The following is an 18,700-nucleotide window of genomic DNA, read 5'->3' on the forward strand; positions in this document are numbered from 1 at the left end:
GGGCAGGAGCCTCTTTGACACTGCTTCCATCTCATTTGAGGGAAGGAAAATCTAGTGCCTTCTTCTGGGGATTTTGGAAAGGGATGGAAGAGGGTGGATGCTCAGACCCATGTCTGCTCCACAGGCTGCCTAGGCCAGGACAGAGCACTCTGCACCTGGCCACCTCCCTGAAGCCCTCTGAGAGGACACCCAATGCCAGTGTGGTGCCCTTCCAAGCAGCTGCCCAGGAGGTTTCCACTGGGAAAGTGAGCAGGAGAAATCTTATTTCTATTTAGTTTCATCTCATCCTTTACAAGTCTTATGTGTGTTCGTGGTGCAGGACTGTATTTGCCCAGTAGTATAGTATATAATGTCTAAGTGGATACATATACCTATTTCACAATGCATACTTAAATTCCGTCTTTTAAGGAAGGGGGTATGTCATCAGTAACATTTGGAGAGGATTGTCCAGAGGGGAGAACTGAACCGCTTAGCCAGCCCTTCACTCCCTGGCCTCCCTTGTCTTTCTGGCTTCATCATCTAATATTCTTCTCCCTTCCTCCCCTCCCAATGCCTCCCCATGACATCATTGTTCTTCTGACACTCAACTTCCAGTTGCTGGAACATGCCCTGTGCTTTCATGTCTGCAGCCCCCAGCAGAATCTTCCAGCCGGGGGGCCCAACCTTCCTTGAGAACCTGCAAATTCTGATGCCCCCAGCTCCTCTTCCAATTGGGCATTCCCTGAAGCTCTGCAGGTGCCTTCCATCACCTATGTCTCTCTATTGTGCTCATTTATGTAACTGGCCAGGGCATGTGTCTAGACTAGAAGCCCCTTGAGGGTTGGGCCCAGGTCTCAGTCACATCGACATCCAGAACGGACAGCTTGATTTACCCTGCCACTGCGGCAGACAACCTGGGCCGAGCGAGGTTAATCAGTCTGCACAAGGTCGGATCTGCTGACTCCAATAATCAGCTTGAGCTTCCTAATCCAGTGCAGGCAGGAACCTCAGGACGGACAGCAGTGGCTTGTGAGAGCGGGCAGGGCCATTTTGGCCTTCTTCTACAGACCTTGTCTGGGAGGGGATGGGGCTGCTGAGCCATGTGCACCACCCTCTTCCTGCTCAGCACCTTGGCCATGCTCTGGCGCCGCCGATTCGCCAACCGGGTCCAACCGTGAGAAACTGACTGGGCCACGGGCTTGGGTGGGGAGCGGGGGGCGGGGGGGGGGGAACTACTGTGCGGGGCCAGAGCCAAGTTGAAGGTGGGCCTGAGCTACCTGGACCTCCTGGGAGGCTTTGGGGTGGGGGGTGGATTTGCAGGGAGTCCCTGAGAGGCTTCCCCTCAGAGCAGGGAGAGTTTGCACCTCTTCAAAGACTCTGGCTGAAGCCCCCAGCCCCGCAGCCCACTGTGGCTAGGTCCTGCAGGAGAGGGGGGTCTGGGCCTGGGCGCTGCCCACAGCTCTTCCTGCCTGTTCCTCCCGCCCACAGAGAGCCCAGAGGAGTAGACGGGGCCGTTATGGGCAGCAGATTGGAAACAGACCTCCGGTCCTCAGGCAGGTAAGGCAGAAGAGAGTCGGGGGTGGAGGAGGGAGGGTGCGTCCAAGAAAGCTGCCGCTTTCCCTGTCCCTGTCCGTGCTTGGGGAGGTGTAGGAGTGTGTGCGTGCGCGCTGGAGCCTGGCCCCTCGCCCCAGCCACCCTGTTCCCTGTGTGCCCGGTGGGCAGGCTGAATGTTTTCTCTAGGTGGCAGTGGGAGCCCCCAGCCTCTCCTCTGGACCAAAGCTGCTCTGCCTTGTTTGTCCGAGTGTGGGGTGGTCCCCAGGGTCCTATCGGAAGGCGCAGGGGGACTGGAGAGAGGGATGGGGCAGAAGCAGCTCTGGCGGCTCGGCTCGCCTTCCCCTCCCCCCCCCCCTCCCCGGCCGCCCCCCCCCCCCCCCCCCCCCCCCCCCCCCCCGGCTCCTCTGCCCGAGCCGCGAGCAGGATTGGCTGTCCAGCCCCCAATAGGAGGCGCAGGAGGAGCATGACATCATCAGCACGGAGTGCCATTGGCTGGGCAGCTCCTGCGGGCTGGACGCTGTCTCCAGTGGCCAGAAAGTTAACTCTTCCCTAGGCTGGAACCATGTGGCCTTTACGAGGGGTGAAGTTTTGGGAACTTCTGGATTTTTCCTTCCCTGGGTCATCAGGGTCCTTAGATGATAGGGGCTCCTGTGCCCAACAAAATCTGGAAAAATCGACAATTATTTATTAAGAACATAGTGTTTTGCATGTTCTTTCGTGCCTGTGGGCCCACCTAGTGTGGGAGTCCTGTGTGGAGTGACATTCTCTCCGGCAAAAGATCTACGAGCCTTCTCCCACTCCTAGTGAAACAAAGAACAGGATGCCCTTGGGCTCCAGGGCCCCTGGCCGGAGGGAGTCTCCCCACAGGGCTCGGATGACTGAGCAGTCAGCATGCCTGCCTGCCGGGGCACCCCAGTGTCTCCTTCTTTTGGGGTGTGAGACCCACCTGCAGTGCCCCTCAGCCACACAGAGACTGGCAAGCCACAAGAATGGGAGTCTCTGTCTGTGTGTGGCCCCTAATTCCTCCTCGGTGCTGGGATCCCTCCAGGCCCTGTCAGAAGGCCCACCGGGCAGCCCTGGGGACGTGCCGGAAACAGGCATTTCTGTGATGCCCTTCCTTGGCATCTAGGCTAGCTGAGATGGTCACGAAAGTGCCCAAGTGGCCCTACTGGTGAAATGGGCTGACCTAGGTGAAATGGTGAGCCCCAGGCCTCACACAGAGCAGGCCCTCAAATGACTGGTCCTCCAGGTTGAGTTTGGGTCTGGAGGTGTGTAGCCAGAGTCCACATCCTGACTCTCTGCTTACTGACTGAGAGACTCAGGGAAAGTTACGTGACCTTTTTATTTATATACAAACTGGGATTAATAACAGAATGGTGTGGGGTGTTGGTGAGGTTCAAATTGAGATCATGGTAAAGCACTTGGCATGAAGTAGCTAGCTATTCTCCTGCTGTTACCTGGCTCTTGATCAGGGTTCTAGTCTTCCCCTGAGGTCTCTCATATATTAACTCACTTGGAGGTTGAACAGTCCCAGAGGGTTGGCAAGACAAGCGTTTCTATCTCTCATTAATGGTGGAAGAAACTGAGGGACGGGGAGGTGTAAGTTACTTGCTTAAGGTCATCCATCCGATTTGTGGCCGATGGGGACAGACGGGTCCCTGACTTCAGGCAGTCTGTCTCTTCCACACGAAATAGGCCCGGACCCCCTGTCAGGAGGAGAGAGCTGAATCTGGACTATCTGGCCTGGCCTCTTGTGGTCTAGCCAGAAGGAAGCAGTTTCCTGTTAACTCCTCGGGACCCAGTTAACTGGAAAAATCGCCCTAACACCTAACACCTCCTGCCTTCAAGGGCTGGCCTGAGGGAAATTTCTGCTCTCCAATTCCACAGTCACAAATTCCAGCTGATTTCCTGGCTGCTCCTAACCCTCCATAGTGGGGTGACTTGCTAGGCCTGGGGCGGAAGGGAGAGGAAGTCTGGAAACACGGGAAGGACATCCCCCTCAATCCTCTGACTCCCATGCTTTTCTGTTTAGGGAGAAAGAGTCTCTGAAGTAAGTCGTCACCTCTTCAGGCGGAGCTCGGCCCCAGGGACTGAGATCAGGGGCAGAAGCAGGTAGGGCAGGCCTGCGAGCCTTGGAGGGGAGAGGGCTGGGCTGGGGACCAGGAAGGAAGACTCTGCAAGTCTGGCCGTGTGGGAGCAGAGCAGGCCACCTCCAGCTCTGTGGTCATCGGTGGAGGGTGAGCATAAGGCGGGTGGACTCTCATCAGCTCCTACCTTGAGCCTGTTATGGTCCAGACCGCGAGGCAAGGGCTTTAAGGGAACGACATGTGATCTCAACAGCATTTTCTAGGGCTGGGGATGAGGTGGAGGTCATGCGGGGGGCCTGAGGGTAGTGCCAGCGGACTTCTAAGGGAGAGGAGATGCTCTGGAATATCCATTCTGCAATGCAAGCCTCTGCCTTGGCATGGGAGGAAGTGCTAATCTGGTTTGGTTTTCTGTATTAGTTCAAGTCCTGGCTTGCTCCCCACCCACAAAGGACGCTGTGGTGGAAGCAGCAACAGGAAGCAGGAGAATGGGAAAAAGCAGCCATCAAGAAGGTAGACCCCTCCCTTTGAGCCCCTGGACCTGTCCTCACTTTGCCCCCGATGCTGGTGGTGGGACTCCTGAGGCAAGGCCTGGCTGGGGCCGGCAGGAGGGGCAGAGACGCTCATTGCTCTGGGCTGGGCTCCCTTCCTCTGAGGTCCTGAGGACCGTCTGAGGCCGGCCCAGAGCGGGGCTCGGCGGGGTCTACTCTGGGGCGGCTAGAGGAGGAGCAGACGGGGAGCAGGGAGCCCCAGAGCCAAGGGATCGCTGATAGGTCTTCTCATTCATTCCCTAACTTAATCCTTGCAATAACCCAAGGAGCCTGGGCATGTTATTGTCCACATTTTGGAAATGAGGAAACACAGAGAGGCTAACGAACTTGTCCAGTGTCGTCTAGCTAGTTAATGGGGGACCCCCCCAGCCTCATACGGAGGCTGCAGAGCCACCCGCGCTCTTAGCCACCAGGGCCCAGTTGTCTCTAAAACCACCTGGAAGTTTGCAACTGCTCTGTGAAAAGGGGTTCCCCTGGCCTGGCAGCCCCAACGCTTGTGGTCCAAGGCTGCATGGCATCAGTTTGCTCGGGTGGCACGCACTTCCTGTGGCACTTCCCTTCCCTGGTCCCCAGGACGCACCCTGTCACCGGCCGCTCTGCTGAAATTATCTGCAAGAACTGCCAGTTGGATCTGTGACATGTCTGCCTGCAGCTGGAGCGAGGCATCTCTCAGCTGTGCTCCGAATGTGTCTTCCGGGCACGCGTGTGTGCATGCGTGCGTGTGTTCCAAAGGGCCAGTAGCTTGTGGGAAGGGAAGAAGCATGACACTTGTTTTTGTCAATCCGCTGACTGCTCAGCACCGCGGCGGCCTCCTTTGCCCCCAGCTGCTCTGCCATTTCTCTCTTCACAATCCTGCCTGATCCAGAGCAGAGATCAAAGCAGATTTCCGCTTCTGCTCCCTGGGATCCAGGCACAGACCTGCAGGGAGCTGCTCCCGACTGTCTGGAAGCTATTCATCTTGCAAAGCACCCCCCCACCCCCTCCCGCACGTGCACCCCCCTTCCTTGCCATCCAGCCCCCATGGCGGGCGGGCAGGCAGGCGGGTGGGCGGGCAGAGAAGTCTCCGTCTGGCTGGCCCCTGCCATCAGGAGGCAGGAGATGGGGAGTTCTCTAGACAGAAGCCCCTCTGTCGCCGTGACTCCACATCTGAAGGAGGGAAGGAAAGGGTGAGATGCCACAGACAGAGGGGACCCACACTGAAGCCATGGGGGAGGGGCTGCTGATCCTGCAGGGAGCCTGGCAGTGCTGTGGAAGCTTCTAGAAGTAGGGCGGGGCAGAGGCAGGGGAAGGGTCCCACCAGGGGAAGGAGCTCTGGGCTGGAACCACAACAGAGCCCCACTGCACAGTTGACCCGGGCCAGGAGTTCGTGACCACCTGTCTCAGCTCCTGTCAGCTTGTCTTTCTCCTCCAGGCAACGGTCTTCCTGGTGACAGGGCTGTCAGGTTGAGGGCCAGAGGGCACCGTTCCTGGGGCCCCAGTCTGCGTCCCTGAGCCCTACCTGTGTATTCATCCTCTAATCTTATTTGCCATGTTCCTGTCACTTCAGCCACGGCTCTGCTCTCTACCGTTTCCAGGTGGCCTGTCTCCTTGCACTAGTCTGAGGAATTGTCAGGCCAAGGTCACCTGACTGGACAGGGGCTGGCTGGCGGCCCAGACACACCTCCACAAAGCGACACCCCTTCGCAGCACTGTTCTAGGAGCCTGCTCAGGGGATGGTGGCTCCTCCAGGCATGGGTCCCAGATGAAGGGAGGGAAGGCGAGGGGATGGGGGGAGTGTGTTGGCTGGCCTTGGCGCCTGCCCGGGCCCTGGCAGCTGGGGTGCCATGTGGGCCGGGAGGGAGGGGCCCTCTCCCCCAGGGAGCAGGCTGGCTTCGGTGGGAGCAGATTGTGTTTACACCTTCCCCACACGCCCAGCCCACGCTCCCTCTTATTCCCCAGGGCTCTCCCACCCCTGGGCTCTCTGCACAACTTGCACATTTGCTGCCCCTTTCCCGCTGCAGGAAGGGGCCACCCTCAGCCGAGCGCTCCTCTAGAGAAGGCTGCCCGGCCCCGGGGCGCTCCTTCCTCAGCCCACTATCTCCCGTTGCAGGGGGCGGGCCCAGTGTCCCCAAGAGGCTGCCTCCTCCCCCCCCCACCCCATTTCCTTGGAAAGAGCTGCTGCTTGGGAATGGGAGCAGGAAAGCCCAGGGGCTTGGCAGACTGACCATAATAGGAGGGAAGGGATTAAGGGCAACCGGAGAGACAGCGCTGAGGCTGAGAGCTGGCGCCCCCCCTGGCCGGGGGGGGGGGGGGGGGGCTGGCTCTCATGAAATATCAATGTAGAATCTAAGAGCGAGGAGTCCGGACTCAGAGCACCGGATTTGAATCCTGACTCCACCGTCTCTTCTCAGTTCTGTGGCCTGGGGTGGGTTGCTGAACACCCCTGCCTGGGGTTTCTCCTAAGAGGAGGGTAACGGTAAACTTGTCTCAGAGTTCTTGTAAGGGTTAAATTAGATGACGTGTCTAAAGTGCTTAGCGCACTTAGTAAGTGTTCAATATATCTGAGCCCGGGGAACGGTGTTAACTACTGAACAACAGGTCACTTTGCAACAGTGGTAGGTTCAGAACAGCTAGTCCTTCGCCTCCTCACCCCATAGCCCTTCCTGCCCTGTCTTTGCACATACTCAACAGCGGGGCCATGGGCAGTTCTGGAAACAAGCCCGAGCCCGGCCCAGCACAGGGGCACCCGGTAGGACCCGGCAGCCAGGCAGACTGGACCAGGGAGCACTGCTGGGTGCCTGGAACCCTGTCCCAACCTCCAGTGGGAGGTCTGACCCGGACACCTTCCCTGCAACGGGCTCTGCTTCCCCGCATGGATCTCAGCTCCTAGAGAAGACAGGAGGTGATGGCCCTGATGCTTTTCCACCCTCCACCTGAATGCTAATCTCTAATCTCTCTGCCGGTTGGAACCTGAATGGCAGGGAAAAGGCTGCTCTGCGCGGCAGGGCGGGAGCAGGGAGGTGCTGTTTGTTGTCGGCTACCTTTGTGGCTGAGACTCTCGGGGCTGCTGCCTGTCGCTCCTGGAGACTGGGACATGACCGGAGAGCTAATGAGGCGGCGGGGGTGGGAAGCAGACGTAGCAGCTGCATCAGTTGCTGCTGTCCTGTGTCACCCTAGGGAGCAGATGCCGCCACGGGGAGTACCCCGCCCGTCCCAAACGTGTGGTTGTGTGGATGCGGGCAGGATGGTTCTGGGCGAGGGCATCCAGCAGAGGCCCTGGTCCAAGACAAGGTGGGCGTGGCACCTGATCTGAGGCGGGCACGGTGGCATAAGGACTGGTCCCACGGGTTCCCAGGGACCCTTTACAGGACCTCAGTTAGGAAGAAGCCCAAGACCTTGAGCTAGAGGGAAGTAATGCTTCTTTGTGAGCCTCGAAAGAAGGGAAATGGCTAAGGTTTATAGTAATATAATGATACTAATAATATTATTAATAATGGCTAATGTGTCTCAAACACTTCTTCTGTGCTAGGCGCTGTGCCAAGTGCTTTATTTATATGCATTGTCTCATTTATGGGGCAGGAACTGTTGTCATCCTCATTTACCCAATAAGGGAAGTGAAGTTCACAGAGCTTGCTCAAGGTCACTCACAGCGAGTAGTGAAGCCAGGATGTGTGCCCGGGCAATGTGATGCCAAAGCCTGGGAAGGTGTTGGGGCACAGAGCACTGACTCAAGTCTTGAGCTGGGGCTCGAGGACGTCCTGGGTGTGACCTGTCCCCCAGGGCACAGGGAAAGAGAGCTGTGGACCCCGCCCAGTGATATTCCCACTGCTCACTCTGCAGAAACTCATCATTCGAGGCTGGGCCAGACTCTGGGCCCCGTAAGGCCAGTCCTGGCCTGCCAACTGAGGGGAGTGAGGAGAGCTGCCTTTCCAGGACCTGTCACGGCCCTCAGGGAGGAAGCAGTGGCCCCTAGCCAGGACGACAGACATGATCGAGCTTGTCACTCATTGCCACTATGGCTCTGTTGCAGAGCCCTGGGGGTAGGAGAGGATGGTAGCCAGCAGCCCACCCTGAGATGGGGGAGCTTGAGGAGGAAGGCTTTGTTGTTTGTTTTGCAGGGGAGGGTGTGCGGTTTCAAGGAGATGGCTTCAAGAGGGACCCGCTGACTTCAGCTGGAAACCAGCCCTTATACCTGGGGATTACGGACCCTCTCTGTGGGATACACATGCCCCCTGGCGGGGATTAAGCTGAGAGGGTGGCTGAGAAAATTAAAACCAGAAAAAAAAAAAAAAAAAAGATTTTCTGATAGATTATGGCCTCTGAACCTGGATGGGAATGGCCGGTCCCGTGTCCGTGCAAATGCACGTGCCCGCGCGCACACACACACACGGGCACACACAGGTTTAATACCGTTTGCAGAGGCCAGGTGAACGGAGCATTCAAAGAAATGATTTTATTTCTTCTTGGTCATTTATTTAAGAAGCGTGTATCGGGAGCCTGCGACGTACACACCCTGTGCTAGGTGCTGGAGTCAGACCGTGACGAAAGGGACGGTGCCCGACCTGCCAGGGGGGACAACAGGAAGAACCTGGCTGAGGAAGCCCAGGTGTGCTGGCTTGGCTGCTGTCTGGTCACATGAGCTTTCCTTCTCTGGACCTCAGTCTCCCCATTTAACAGGCAGTGTGGAACCCAAGTGGTCTGATGCTGAGGATGGGAGGGACCCCTGACTACCCTCAGAAGAAGAACCGTCTGGTAAAATGAAGGGGATGGACCACTTCCAGATTCTCCCAGTCAGAACAGGCTACAATGGACCGTGTTTGGAGGTGCTGACAATGACTCGCCCCCTCAGCACGCGTGGATGGAGCACCTGTGTGCTGGGCCTCGTGGGTGCAGAAATGAAGCAAGGCTTCCTGCCACAAAGAGCTAGAAAACATGGCCGAACAGAAGCACCTGACACTTGATAGCGGGCACCACACAGGATGGTGACCACATGGCCGCCGCAGTGTCTGCCTCACCCAGGTCCCTGTCTGTGGCGTGGGGAGGGGAGCCCCAGCAGACTGCAGTGGTCTCGTTCTGGTGAGGAGACAAGAGCAGAGCTCAGGACAGCGTGCTGTTCCTAAGGGTATACACACAGATCAGTGGGATCGCCAAAACAGACACCACGGAGGTGATCCAATGGAGAAAGAAAAGTCCTTTTGAGAGAATACAAAAAGCACTAACCATAAAAGAAAAAGATAAGTTGAACTTTATCGAAATTCTTGGAAAGCCCAGAATATTTGCCAAGCAAAAATCTGAGAAAGGACCCGTATCCAGAATATATAAAGAACTTTTACAACTCAATAATAAGAAGACAGCCCCCCAAAAGGGGGAGGGTTTAATAGACACGTCACAAGAAAGTATACATATGGCCAGTAAACACATAAAAAGATACACAACATCATAAGTCATCAAGGAAATGCAAATTAAAACCACTATGAGATACTACTGCACACTCACCAGAATGGCTAAAAGACCATGATAGATGTTGGTGAACGACCGTAATCCTGTACTAATACATTGCTGGGAAACCAGTTTGGCAGTTTCTTAGGAAGTTATCCGAGAGGAATGAACCTGGTCCACACAAAGAGATGTTCAGAGCAGTGTTATTAATAATAGCTTCAAACTGGAAACAACCCAAATATCCTTCAACAGGTGAACGGATAGGAAAGGGGGCAGTGTATTCACACAATGGAATACTACTCAGCAATAAAAAGGAAATGAGCCACGGTATGAGTCATAACACGGGGCACTGAGAGAAGCCAGACCCCAAAGAGCACCTACTGTATGAATCCAAGTATAGGAGATTCTAGAACAGGCAGAACTAATCTGGAATGGCAGAAAGCAGATCAGTGGTTGTCTGGTGCCAGGGCTAGATAGGGACACTGTGAAATAGCAGGAAGGTGCCCTTCAGGGTGCTGGAGGTGTTCTAAATCCTGACTGGGGTTATGGTTATACGGGTGTACGGCTGATTGGATGATTGAATCGTACATTTTAAATGCATGCATTTTATTGTATGTAAATTATACCTCAATAAAGATGACTTAAAGAGTTTAAAAAAAACAAGAATGAAGACCTGATCCTTGTCTTGCTCACAGTCTAGTGGAAAAGCCAGATGTGAAAACCGATAATCATGACAGTGAGTATCCTAAGAAGTGTGTTCAAATAACAAGGGTTCTGTTCGTGACGCGCTCCCTCACGCCCGGCCCGTGGAGGTGCTTGTGCGTGCACTGTGCTAAACGTCCAGATGAGAAAAGAGGCTGAGACGGACGGGCAGTGGTTCACGCGGGGTTACTGAGCTAGAATCAGAGGGCTGGGACGGCTCTGAGCCCGCCTGGGCGAGGAGCATAGATTTCACCAGCCTGCGGCAGAACACCCAGCAGAGAGCTCGGGACCGCTGCAGCTTCTCAGGTGAGACTTTGCGGAGGAAGTATTGACACAGGAGCTGGAATTTGCTCAGCAGAGGAGAGGATGAGGGGAAGGAAGTTTCGAGGCAAAGGGAACAAACAATATAAACAAAGGCTGAGCAACACTCGTGAGAAGGCAGGATTCCTGGGAATGGAGAGACGTGTCCCAAGATGAGCAGAAGAGGTCAACAGGATATTACATGTTCTTCTCATTCGCTTATTTGTTAAGAACCCATTAAGCAATAATTTTACGAGAGGCAACAGCTCTGCTGAGCAGGCAAGTGATGTGTGTGCTCTTAGCAAACACAGGAAACAACCCACTGCCATGCCAAGGTCGCCTCTTCCAGTGAATGGGATACGCCTTGCGACATTTCTCCCCCTGCAGGAGGTTAAAGCTGTGGTCCACAGTCCCAGATTTCTGCTGAACACAATCTGTGGCACGCTTTCATGATCTTCAGAAATCCCAGGCGGGAACAAAAAAAAACCCTGTGCTTTTATGCTGGGCTTTCTGGCTGGCTGAAGTCAGGCCACTGGAGTGAAGCAAAATGTGTCCCACTGTCATCCTGTGTTCTTCCGGGAAACTCCGCACAGCGGTGAGGATCACAGGCTTTGAGGCTGGACTGTCTGAGGTCTGATCTCAACGCTCCCACTCACTGATCACTTTCACCTTTCTGCCCTTTGGCTTCTTTGGTTGCAAAAGGGGGGTGATCATAAGAGGGCAGATGGGAGAATGAAGGGACAGTACATGCAATGTGTTCAGACGCATCAAGTCTGAGGTGTTAAGCATGTACAGTTTTTGTATGCCAGTCTGGCCTCAATATGTTGGCTTCTTAAAAGGTGCTTCGAGCAGAGCCTGGCCCAGAGCAAACACTCAATAGACAGTAGCTTTTGTGTTTTCAGAAAGGGGACATGCACGTGTCAGCTCATTCCTTTTATTTTGCCATGACCTGTTCTTTCAGAGAATTATAATAAAACGAAAAAGATTTGGGACATGTGGATCGTATCATTTAGGACGATTGTGACTCTAACAGAACACCCAACTTAGGGTGGCTCAAACAGTAAGGAGATTTCTTTTTTAAATCTCCCATTCTGGGACATCTGGGTGGCGCAGTAGGTGAAGCGCCCGACTCTTGGTTTCGGCTCAGGTCATGATCTCAGGGTCATGAGACTGCGCCCTGCGTTGTGTGTGTGTGTAGGGGGGGGGTCTGTGCTCAGCGGGGAGTCTGCTTGGGATTCTCTCTCCCTCTCCTTCTGCTCCTCCCCCCCAAAATAAATAAATGTGAAAAACTCTGATTCTGTGTTTCATTGAAACTAACATGTCATTGCTTGTAAGATGCTCCTCGCATTCAGAAATATTAAAATGTTAAAATATGTGTCTCTGAGTCAAAACAAAGGTCTGAAGGTACGGGGCTCTAGGACTGGTATTTCGGCAGTTCATCATGAAGACTCTTTGTTCTTTGTTTCTGCTCTGCCACGTCAGACTTTCGGCTCTGGCTTTGGAACAAGCCTCACGGATGCAAGAAGGCTGCCACAGCCTCAAGCATCCTATCTTCACAGCGTCCCAAAGCCAGAAGAGAGGCTGTTGTTTTTAAAAACAAGAACACTTCCCCAAACTTGGCATAACTGCATCACACACCCTTTTCTGAATTCCTGGCAGAAGGAATAGATTTATGTAAGGGTCTGGTGCCAACTCATCAAGATTCGCCCTTAGGGCTGGGGAGGAGCCCGTCTCCACCGAAGCACAAAGACAGCCAGTAGCTTTGTTCCGCTTGTGAGATGGAGGAAGAACCGCTGTGGGCTGCCACGCAGATGAACGTCCTGTGAATCACCGGTCAGCTGCTCCCGACATAAGCAGCCAACTGCTTGGGACATACCTATCCACCTTCCTGTTCTTACTAATGATAGTAGAGCTTCCTTTCCAGGTTAAGAAATTAACCTCAATATTCCAAAGACTCGGCTTCCTATTAATGTGGGTTTCGGATACCATCTCTGAAATCCTATCAGTGAATGGAACCCGGTGAGCTCATCACCCGAGCACAGAAGGCCAACTGACTAGATCTCACCTCTGTTGAGCCAAGGCCCTTGCACCGCACCGAGGACTTTGGCCCTGCTCCGCTAGTGTTCTGCTTCTGTCACTGAGCACTGGACTGTGTGACTCTGTCCATATCAGTAACTACAGATCCACACTAGCCTTGGATAACGGCTGCATCATAATTCCACCGCACATAAAACTCAAGAATCCCAGACCTCGGGGCACCTGGCTGGCTTAGTTAGTGGAGCACACGACTCAATCTCAGGGTCCTGAGTTCAAACCCCGTGTTGGGTGTAGATCCTACTTAAAAAAAGAAAAAGAAAAAAAAAAAGAAATCACAACATCTAACACTTTGGTCTCGACAGCTCTGAACCCCTGCCTGCTCATTCAGAAATCTGATGCATTCTTTGTTGTCTTTCCCACTGATTTCTTTTTAAGATGTTTATTTATTGATTGATTGATTTGAGGGAGAGAGAGAGCGCGCGCGCGAGCACAGGAGCAGGAGGGGAGGGGCAGAGGGAGAGGGAGAAGCAGACTCTCCGCTGAGCAAGGAGCCCAATTTGGGGCTCCATCCCAGGAGCCTGAGATCATGACCGGAGCCGAAGGCAGATGCTTAGCCGCCTGAGCCCCCCGGTCTTTCCCACGGATTTCTGGCCTGTCCAGGCAGCATGCCCAACAGGTGCGCAGTCACAAGTCCTCTCACTGCATTTTGCTCTGGCCTCTTGGCCACTGCCCAGCCGCCCGGGACACCCCATCCGCTGTGAGCCTGCTGCTCTTCCGCTAAGTGTCCTGTCGGGTGTGAAAGCTACACTATGGACACACTAGGCGGCAACCAGTCCGGGACTCAAGACAGCCTTGCTAGAGCCCAGAGCCCCACGGTCTAGCACCCATCAGCCCCTGCAGCCTCTCCTCCTTACCCTTCCTGCCATAAAGTGGCTCAAAAACTGTGGAACAGGTGCCCATCATTCCCCCCAGTAATTTCATCCCTAACAACCCCTGCAAACACACAAAACCCCTCTTTGCTCCTCTCCCCCACAACCAGAAGCCCTATAATAAGACTGATGTATAGATACACCTGGTGCAGTACAACTTAGTGGTGAAAGCACGGACTCTACATGCAGGGCTCAAACCCCGACTCCAGCAATTACCAGTTGTGTGAATTTGGGCAAGTTACTTCATCGCTCAATGCTTGCATTCCCTCATCTGTGAAACAGGGGTAGTGATGGTGCACATTAAAGAAATCAGTGCACGTCTAGTGCTCCAGGAGTAACATAGTGTAAGTGCCACGAGGTATCCACTCTGGCTATTCACCTTCAGCAGGTCACTCGCCTGCAGACCTGCAGTGTTTGGAACTTCCACACTTAAAACTCCCTCTCCAGGGGCACCTGGGTGGCTCAGTCGTTAAGAGTCTGCCTTTGGCTCAGGTCATGATCCCAGGGTCTTGGGATTGAGCCCCGCATCGGGCTCCCTGCTCAGAGGGAAGCCTGCTTCTCCCTCTCCCTCTCTCCCTGCTTGTGTTCCCTCTCTTGCTGTCTCTCTATCAGAAAAATAAATAAAATATTAAAAACAAAACAAAAACAAAACTCCCTCTCCAAGGGTGCCTGCGTCAGTCATGATCTCAGGGTCCTGGGATCCAATCCCGCATGGGGCTCCCTGTTCAGTGGAGAGTCTGCTTCTTCCTCTCCCTCTCCCTCAGTGCCCTCCCTCTCTCTCTTAAATAAATAAAATCTTAAAAAAACAAAAACACCCTCTCCTAGTGTACAGGGAGAGAACCCATTCCCCCTTTCGGTATTATACAAAACAGTATCTTCAAGGGTAAGACAGAGAAACTTATGGGCCAATTTTACAAGATAGAAGTTACTGCTAAGTGAGCCCATGATTACCTGTTGAGTATGTTCTGTGAGCAGAGGCAGCGAAATACCAACCAGGCACTGTGACGAAATTAAAAAGAAAATAAAAATAACTAAAAGAGATGTTTCCTGGGGCGGCTGGGTGGCTCAGTCGGTTAAGCGAGGGACTCTTGGTTTCCCCTCAGGTCATGATCTCAGGGTGGTGGGATGGAGCCCTGGGGTGGGATTATGGGGAGTCTGAGATTCCCTCCTCCTGCTGTGCGTGCGCGCTCTCTCTCTCAAATAAATAAATAAATCTAAAAAAAGAGAGACAGACATCCCCTGCCTTAAGAGCTTACAGTCAAATAGGCAAACATAAACAAATGTGGCAACTCGATAATAAACACGTGCGACCTATGGCCACATACAGAATAACAATCCAGACTCAATGCCACTGAGATCATCGCTAAAAGGTTGATGAGAAAGGGGGGAGGCTAATGCAGAAAAGGCTTCCCGGTCTTGCAAATTTAAACTAATTTCCAAATAGGTGTAAATTCTGGCTCTGACTAATGAGTGTTAAGAATAACGGTCAGAAGGGGCGGTGGCTGCTACACACCACCCCTGCTCTTCTCTGGTTTTTTTTCCCTTGTGGAATTAAAGCCGCCCGGCGGGTGGGGCTCAGGGTCTTTCGGAGCCGCCGCTCGCGGGCGCCCCCTGCCGCCCGGGCCTCCCCGCCCTCACCCCAACTTGAAGGGCAGCGGAGCAGGACACCCTACAGTCCCCCGGGAATCTGCCGCCCCTTCTCTAATGCAACCCACCACCCAGATGACCCCTCCCCGCCCCAAGTGAAATCCGCAGAGCGATTAAGAATGCAATCCGGCCGGGCCTCGGTTTCCTCATCCGTTCCCCTCGTGAGGCCCCCTTGAACTTTCTGCGCCACCCCAGTCTCGGCCAGGGACAATCTGTGGACTCAGTAGATAAATGACTGTAGCTGAAGCAACCGTCCATCTTCGTTTTCTTCCAAGATCAGGCCTCCCACCCCGGGGTCTCTACTGTCCCTGGTGGCGGCCACCATCTTACCCCCACGTCCAGAGTCCCGCTGAGAATGCGGCCGCCCCCATCGGCGGTTGTTTGGACTACATTTCCCCTGAGCCCTTTCTCAACATCGCGCGAGCTCTCGAGAGACTGCTGAGAGGACGTGTGCGCAGGCGCGGCTCCACCTTCTTTTCGGGGCAGGCCGCGTGGCTGGGAGGCATGGCGGCTTCTGGCTGGATCCAACAGGGCGAGCATTCTCGGGCCTTTGGCTGCGGTAAGGCTGTGGAGGTGGGGAAACGAGATCTTCCTTGACCCGGCGCAACTTCATTCGGCCTCCCCTGCCTCAGAGGCGGAATGGTGTCGATAAACCGGTCTCCCTTCTAGGGTGGTTTGGGAGGCTTAGTGGAAATACCGGCTCAGACGACGCAGAAGGGCGCGAGTGTTGATGATCGGAGGGAGAGCGCTCAGGCCCTCCTTTGGAGTTAAAGGGCCCCTCCTGGGGCGGGAGAGGTTCTCCCAGCCTGTGCAGCCTCGTGCGTCGCACCACCACCGTGTGCCCTGCGGGTCTCCGAGGCCCGCCCACGGGGCAGGCTGCGGGTGGCAGTTCTTAATTCACATCGAGTGTTAACGTCCAAGTCAAGTCCCTCCTAGAGTGCCTTGAGGACGGCCCTAATCAGTAGTTTTTATTTAATCCTACAGACAGTCGTAAATGGGATTGTCGATTTTGGAAAGCCATAATTCTACAACCCACCTTCCAAGCTCATTTTTTCATTCCCCACAGGCTTTTCTTTGGCGTCTGCGGAGACAGTGAGCAGCAGACCTGCAGGTTGAAGCTTAAAAGTAACGAATGCATCCCTGAAATGAGTAAGGATGGGTGCCGGAAGGCCCGCCGCCTACGGCAGCCTCACACTTTATTCTGGTTTTAAGTTCAGTTTTATGAACACGTGGACGCATAAATCCAGTTAGGGTGAGAAAAATGGACCCCAAATCCGGAAATGAGCAGGGCCTGTGCCAGTGTGATTTGGGGCCACTAGGTGTCACTGTTTGGAATCAAAAGGGTTGCTGCACACAGGGATGGGAGGGAGACTTAGGAAATGGGTTTTGGTTGGCTGGGGTTTAGAAATATTTATGGATGATTTAAAGTTACCCTTGTCTGAAAGGACATCTTTTGTGAAGAGTTCTGATGCCTTGAGGCTCAGCTTTTTAAATACCAATCTTGAGATAACATCTTGACATCGGTTCTGTTAGAATGAAGTATATTTCCCTTAGAGATTAAAGGTGTTGATTGTAGACTCTGAAAAAAGTCAAGTGAAAACCATCATCTTAAGATGTTGAGTGTAAGGATTTTTTTGATGAAAATTCTATAAATGGGAAGATTTTTTTTAGCTCTTTGGCAGAGTTGCAGAGATTAGCGTCCCTTTAGTGTCTAGTTAGATTTCAAGGTTGTGAGCCTCCCAGGATTGTTCCTGCCCAGATAAGGGAAGGAGTGTGGAGCTCTGCTAGCCTCCTTGCCAAGCAGTCTCCCAAACTACTTGTTAAACAATCTTAAGTGGAGTAGGTATTTTCTCCTTTGCTACTGAGTAAACAAACTGAGGCTTAGAGTTAATACAGCTGTTTCTTGTGTTTTATTTTGTTTTTAAAGATTTTATTTATTGGACAGAGAGAGACACAGGAAGAGAGGGAACACAAGCAGGGGGAGTGGGAGAGGGAGAAGCAGGCTCCCCGCTGAGCAGGGAACCCTATGCGGGGCTCGATCCCAGGACCCTGGGATCATGACCTGAGCCGAAGGCAGACACTTAACAACTGAGGCACCCAGGCGCACCTGTTTCTTGTTTTTTTTTTTTTAAGTTTTTTTTTTTTTTTTAATTTATTTCAGAGAGAGAGAATGAGAGACAGCATGAGAGGGAGGAGGGTCAGAGGGAGAAGCAGACTCCCTGCCGAGCAGGGAGCCCGATGCGGGACTCGATCCCGGGACTCCAGGATCATGACCTGAGCCGAAGGCAGTCGCTTAACCAACTGAGCCACCCAGGCGCCCTGTTTCTTGTTTTTTAAAGAACCATAAAAACGGCAAATTTTGTGAGGGGGCTATTACTTTTTTCAGTTTCGTTGAGAAATAATTGAGTTACAATTAGCCCAGTTCTCCACTGGGGTGGAGCATGCTATTGGGATCTAATGGGTGCTGCTCAGTATCCTACAATGCACGAGACAGCCCCCACCACAGAGAACTACCCGCCCAGAATGTCAGAGCTGAGATCGAAACTTTCTATTAGGGGCGCCTGGGTGGCTCAGTCGGTTAAGCGTCTGTCTTTGGCTCAGGTCATGATCCCAGGGTCCTGGGATCGAGCCCCACATCGGGCTCCCTGCTCAGCCGGAAGCCTGCTTCTCCCTCTCCCAGTCCCCCTGCTTGTGTTCCCTCTCTCACTGTCTCTCTCTGTCAAATAAATAAATAAAATCTTTAAAAAAGAAAAGAAACTTTGTATTAGACTAACATGAGAGATCTGGGCCCTAGTCCCAGCCTGTTACCAGATAACCCCACCAGAGCCTTATTTCTTTGTAAAATCCGGTTACTGCTTTCCAGACCTGGCTGTATATCCAAGGCGCCTACAAAGTGTTAGAAGTACACCTCCAGCCATGGATGAGAATGACCCTGGATCGAGGCCTGAGAATTGTGTGGCCATCCCAAGAGCAGTCATATAGGAACAGTTAGATGATCTGATCTACTTATAGCTCAGGGGTTTTTATTACAACAAGATTATAGCACTGGCTATTTTTAAGTAGCTCTTGGAGGCAGATCTATAATCCTCTACTAAAAAAAAACTGATCTAGCTCTGTGGATCATTGTGTATGCAGAGGTGAGTGAAAGAGAAATGACCTTGTGTGATGGTGCCTTCTGGCAGCGGGTTCCCTTTGTACAGCTGGCCTTCAACAGGATGTCCCAAAGGAGTAACCGCACATTTTACTGACACTGGAATATACACCCCACACATACTCTGCTATCAGGCACTTTGTGCCAAGGTAGACCCTGTCTTTAAAAGGGCAGGAAGTAGGGGCGCCTGGGTGGCTCAGTTGTTAAGCATTTGCCTTCGGCTCAGGTCATGATCCCAGGGTCCTAGGATCGAGCCCCGCATCGGGCTCCCTGCTCAGCAGGCTTCCTGCTCAGCGGGAAGCCTGCTTCTCCCTCTCCCGCTACCCCTGCTTGTGTTCCCTCTCTCGC

The 18,700-nt window shown here is 53.4% G+C and overlaps 1 protein-coding gene across 3 annotated transcripts in view; it reads left to right on the forward strand.

Moving 5' to 3' along the window:
• The first annotated feature begins 1,079 nt into the window (after positions 1 to 1,079).
• Positions 1,080 to 18,700, forward strand: part of PRCD (photoreceptor disc component) — a 20,412-nt gene continuing 2,791 nt past the window's right edge. Inside the window, exons 1-4 of one of the 3 annotated variants that reach the window (XM_032429778.1) lie at positions 1,080 to 1,153; positions 1,468 to 1,536; positions 3,566 to 3,645; positions 16,268 to 16,350. In XM_032429778.1, coding sequence (XP_032285669.1) covers positions 1,080 to 1,153; positions 1,468 to 1,536; positions 3,566 to 3,587 — 165 coding nt within the window. In that variant the 3' untranslated portion in view covers positions 3,588 to 3,645; positions 16,268 to 16,350. Of the gene's footprint in view, positions 1,154 to 1,467; positions 1,537 to 3,565; positions 3,646 to 15,681; positions 15,775 to 16,267; positions 16,351 to 18,700 lie in introns of those variants that run through there. The other 2 variants (XR_004302432.1, XR_004302433.1) reach the window with 2 other exon arrangements.

Source organism: Phoca vitulina, unplaced genomic scaffold (assembly GCF_004348235.1).
Source record: "Phoca vitulina isolate PV1807 unplaced genomic scaffold, GSC_HSeal_1.0 scaffold41, whole genome shotgun sequence".
Lineage (NCBI taxonomy): Eukaryota > Metazoa > Chordata > Mammalia > Carnivora > Phocidae > Phoca > Phoca vitulina.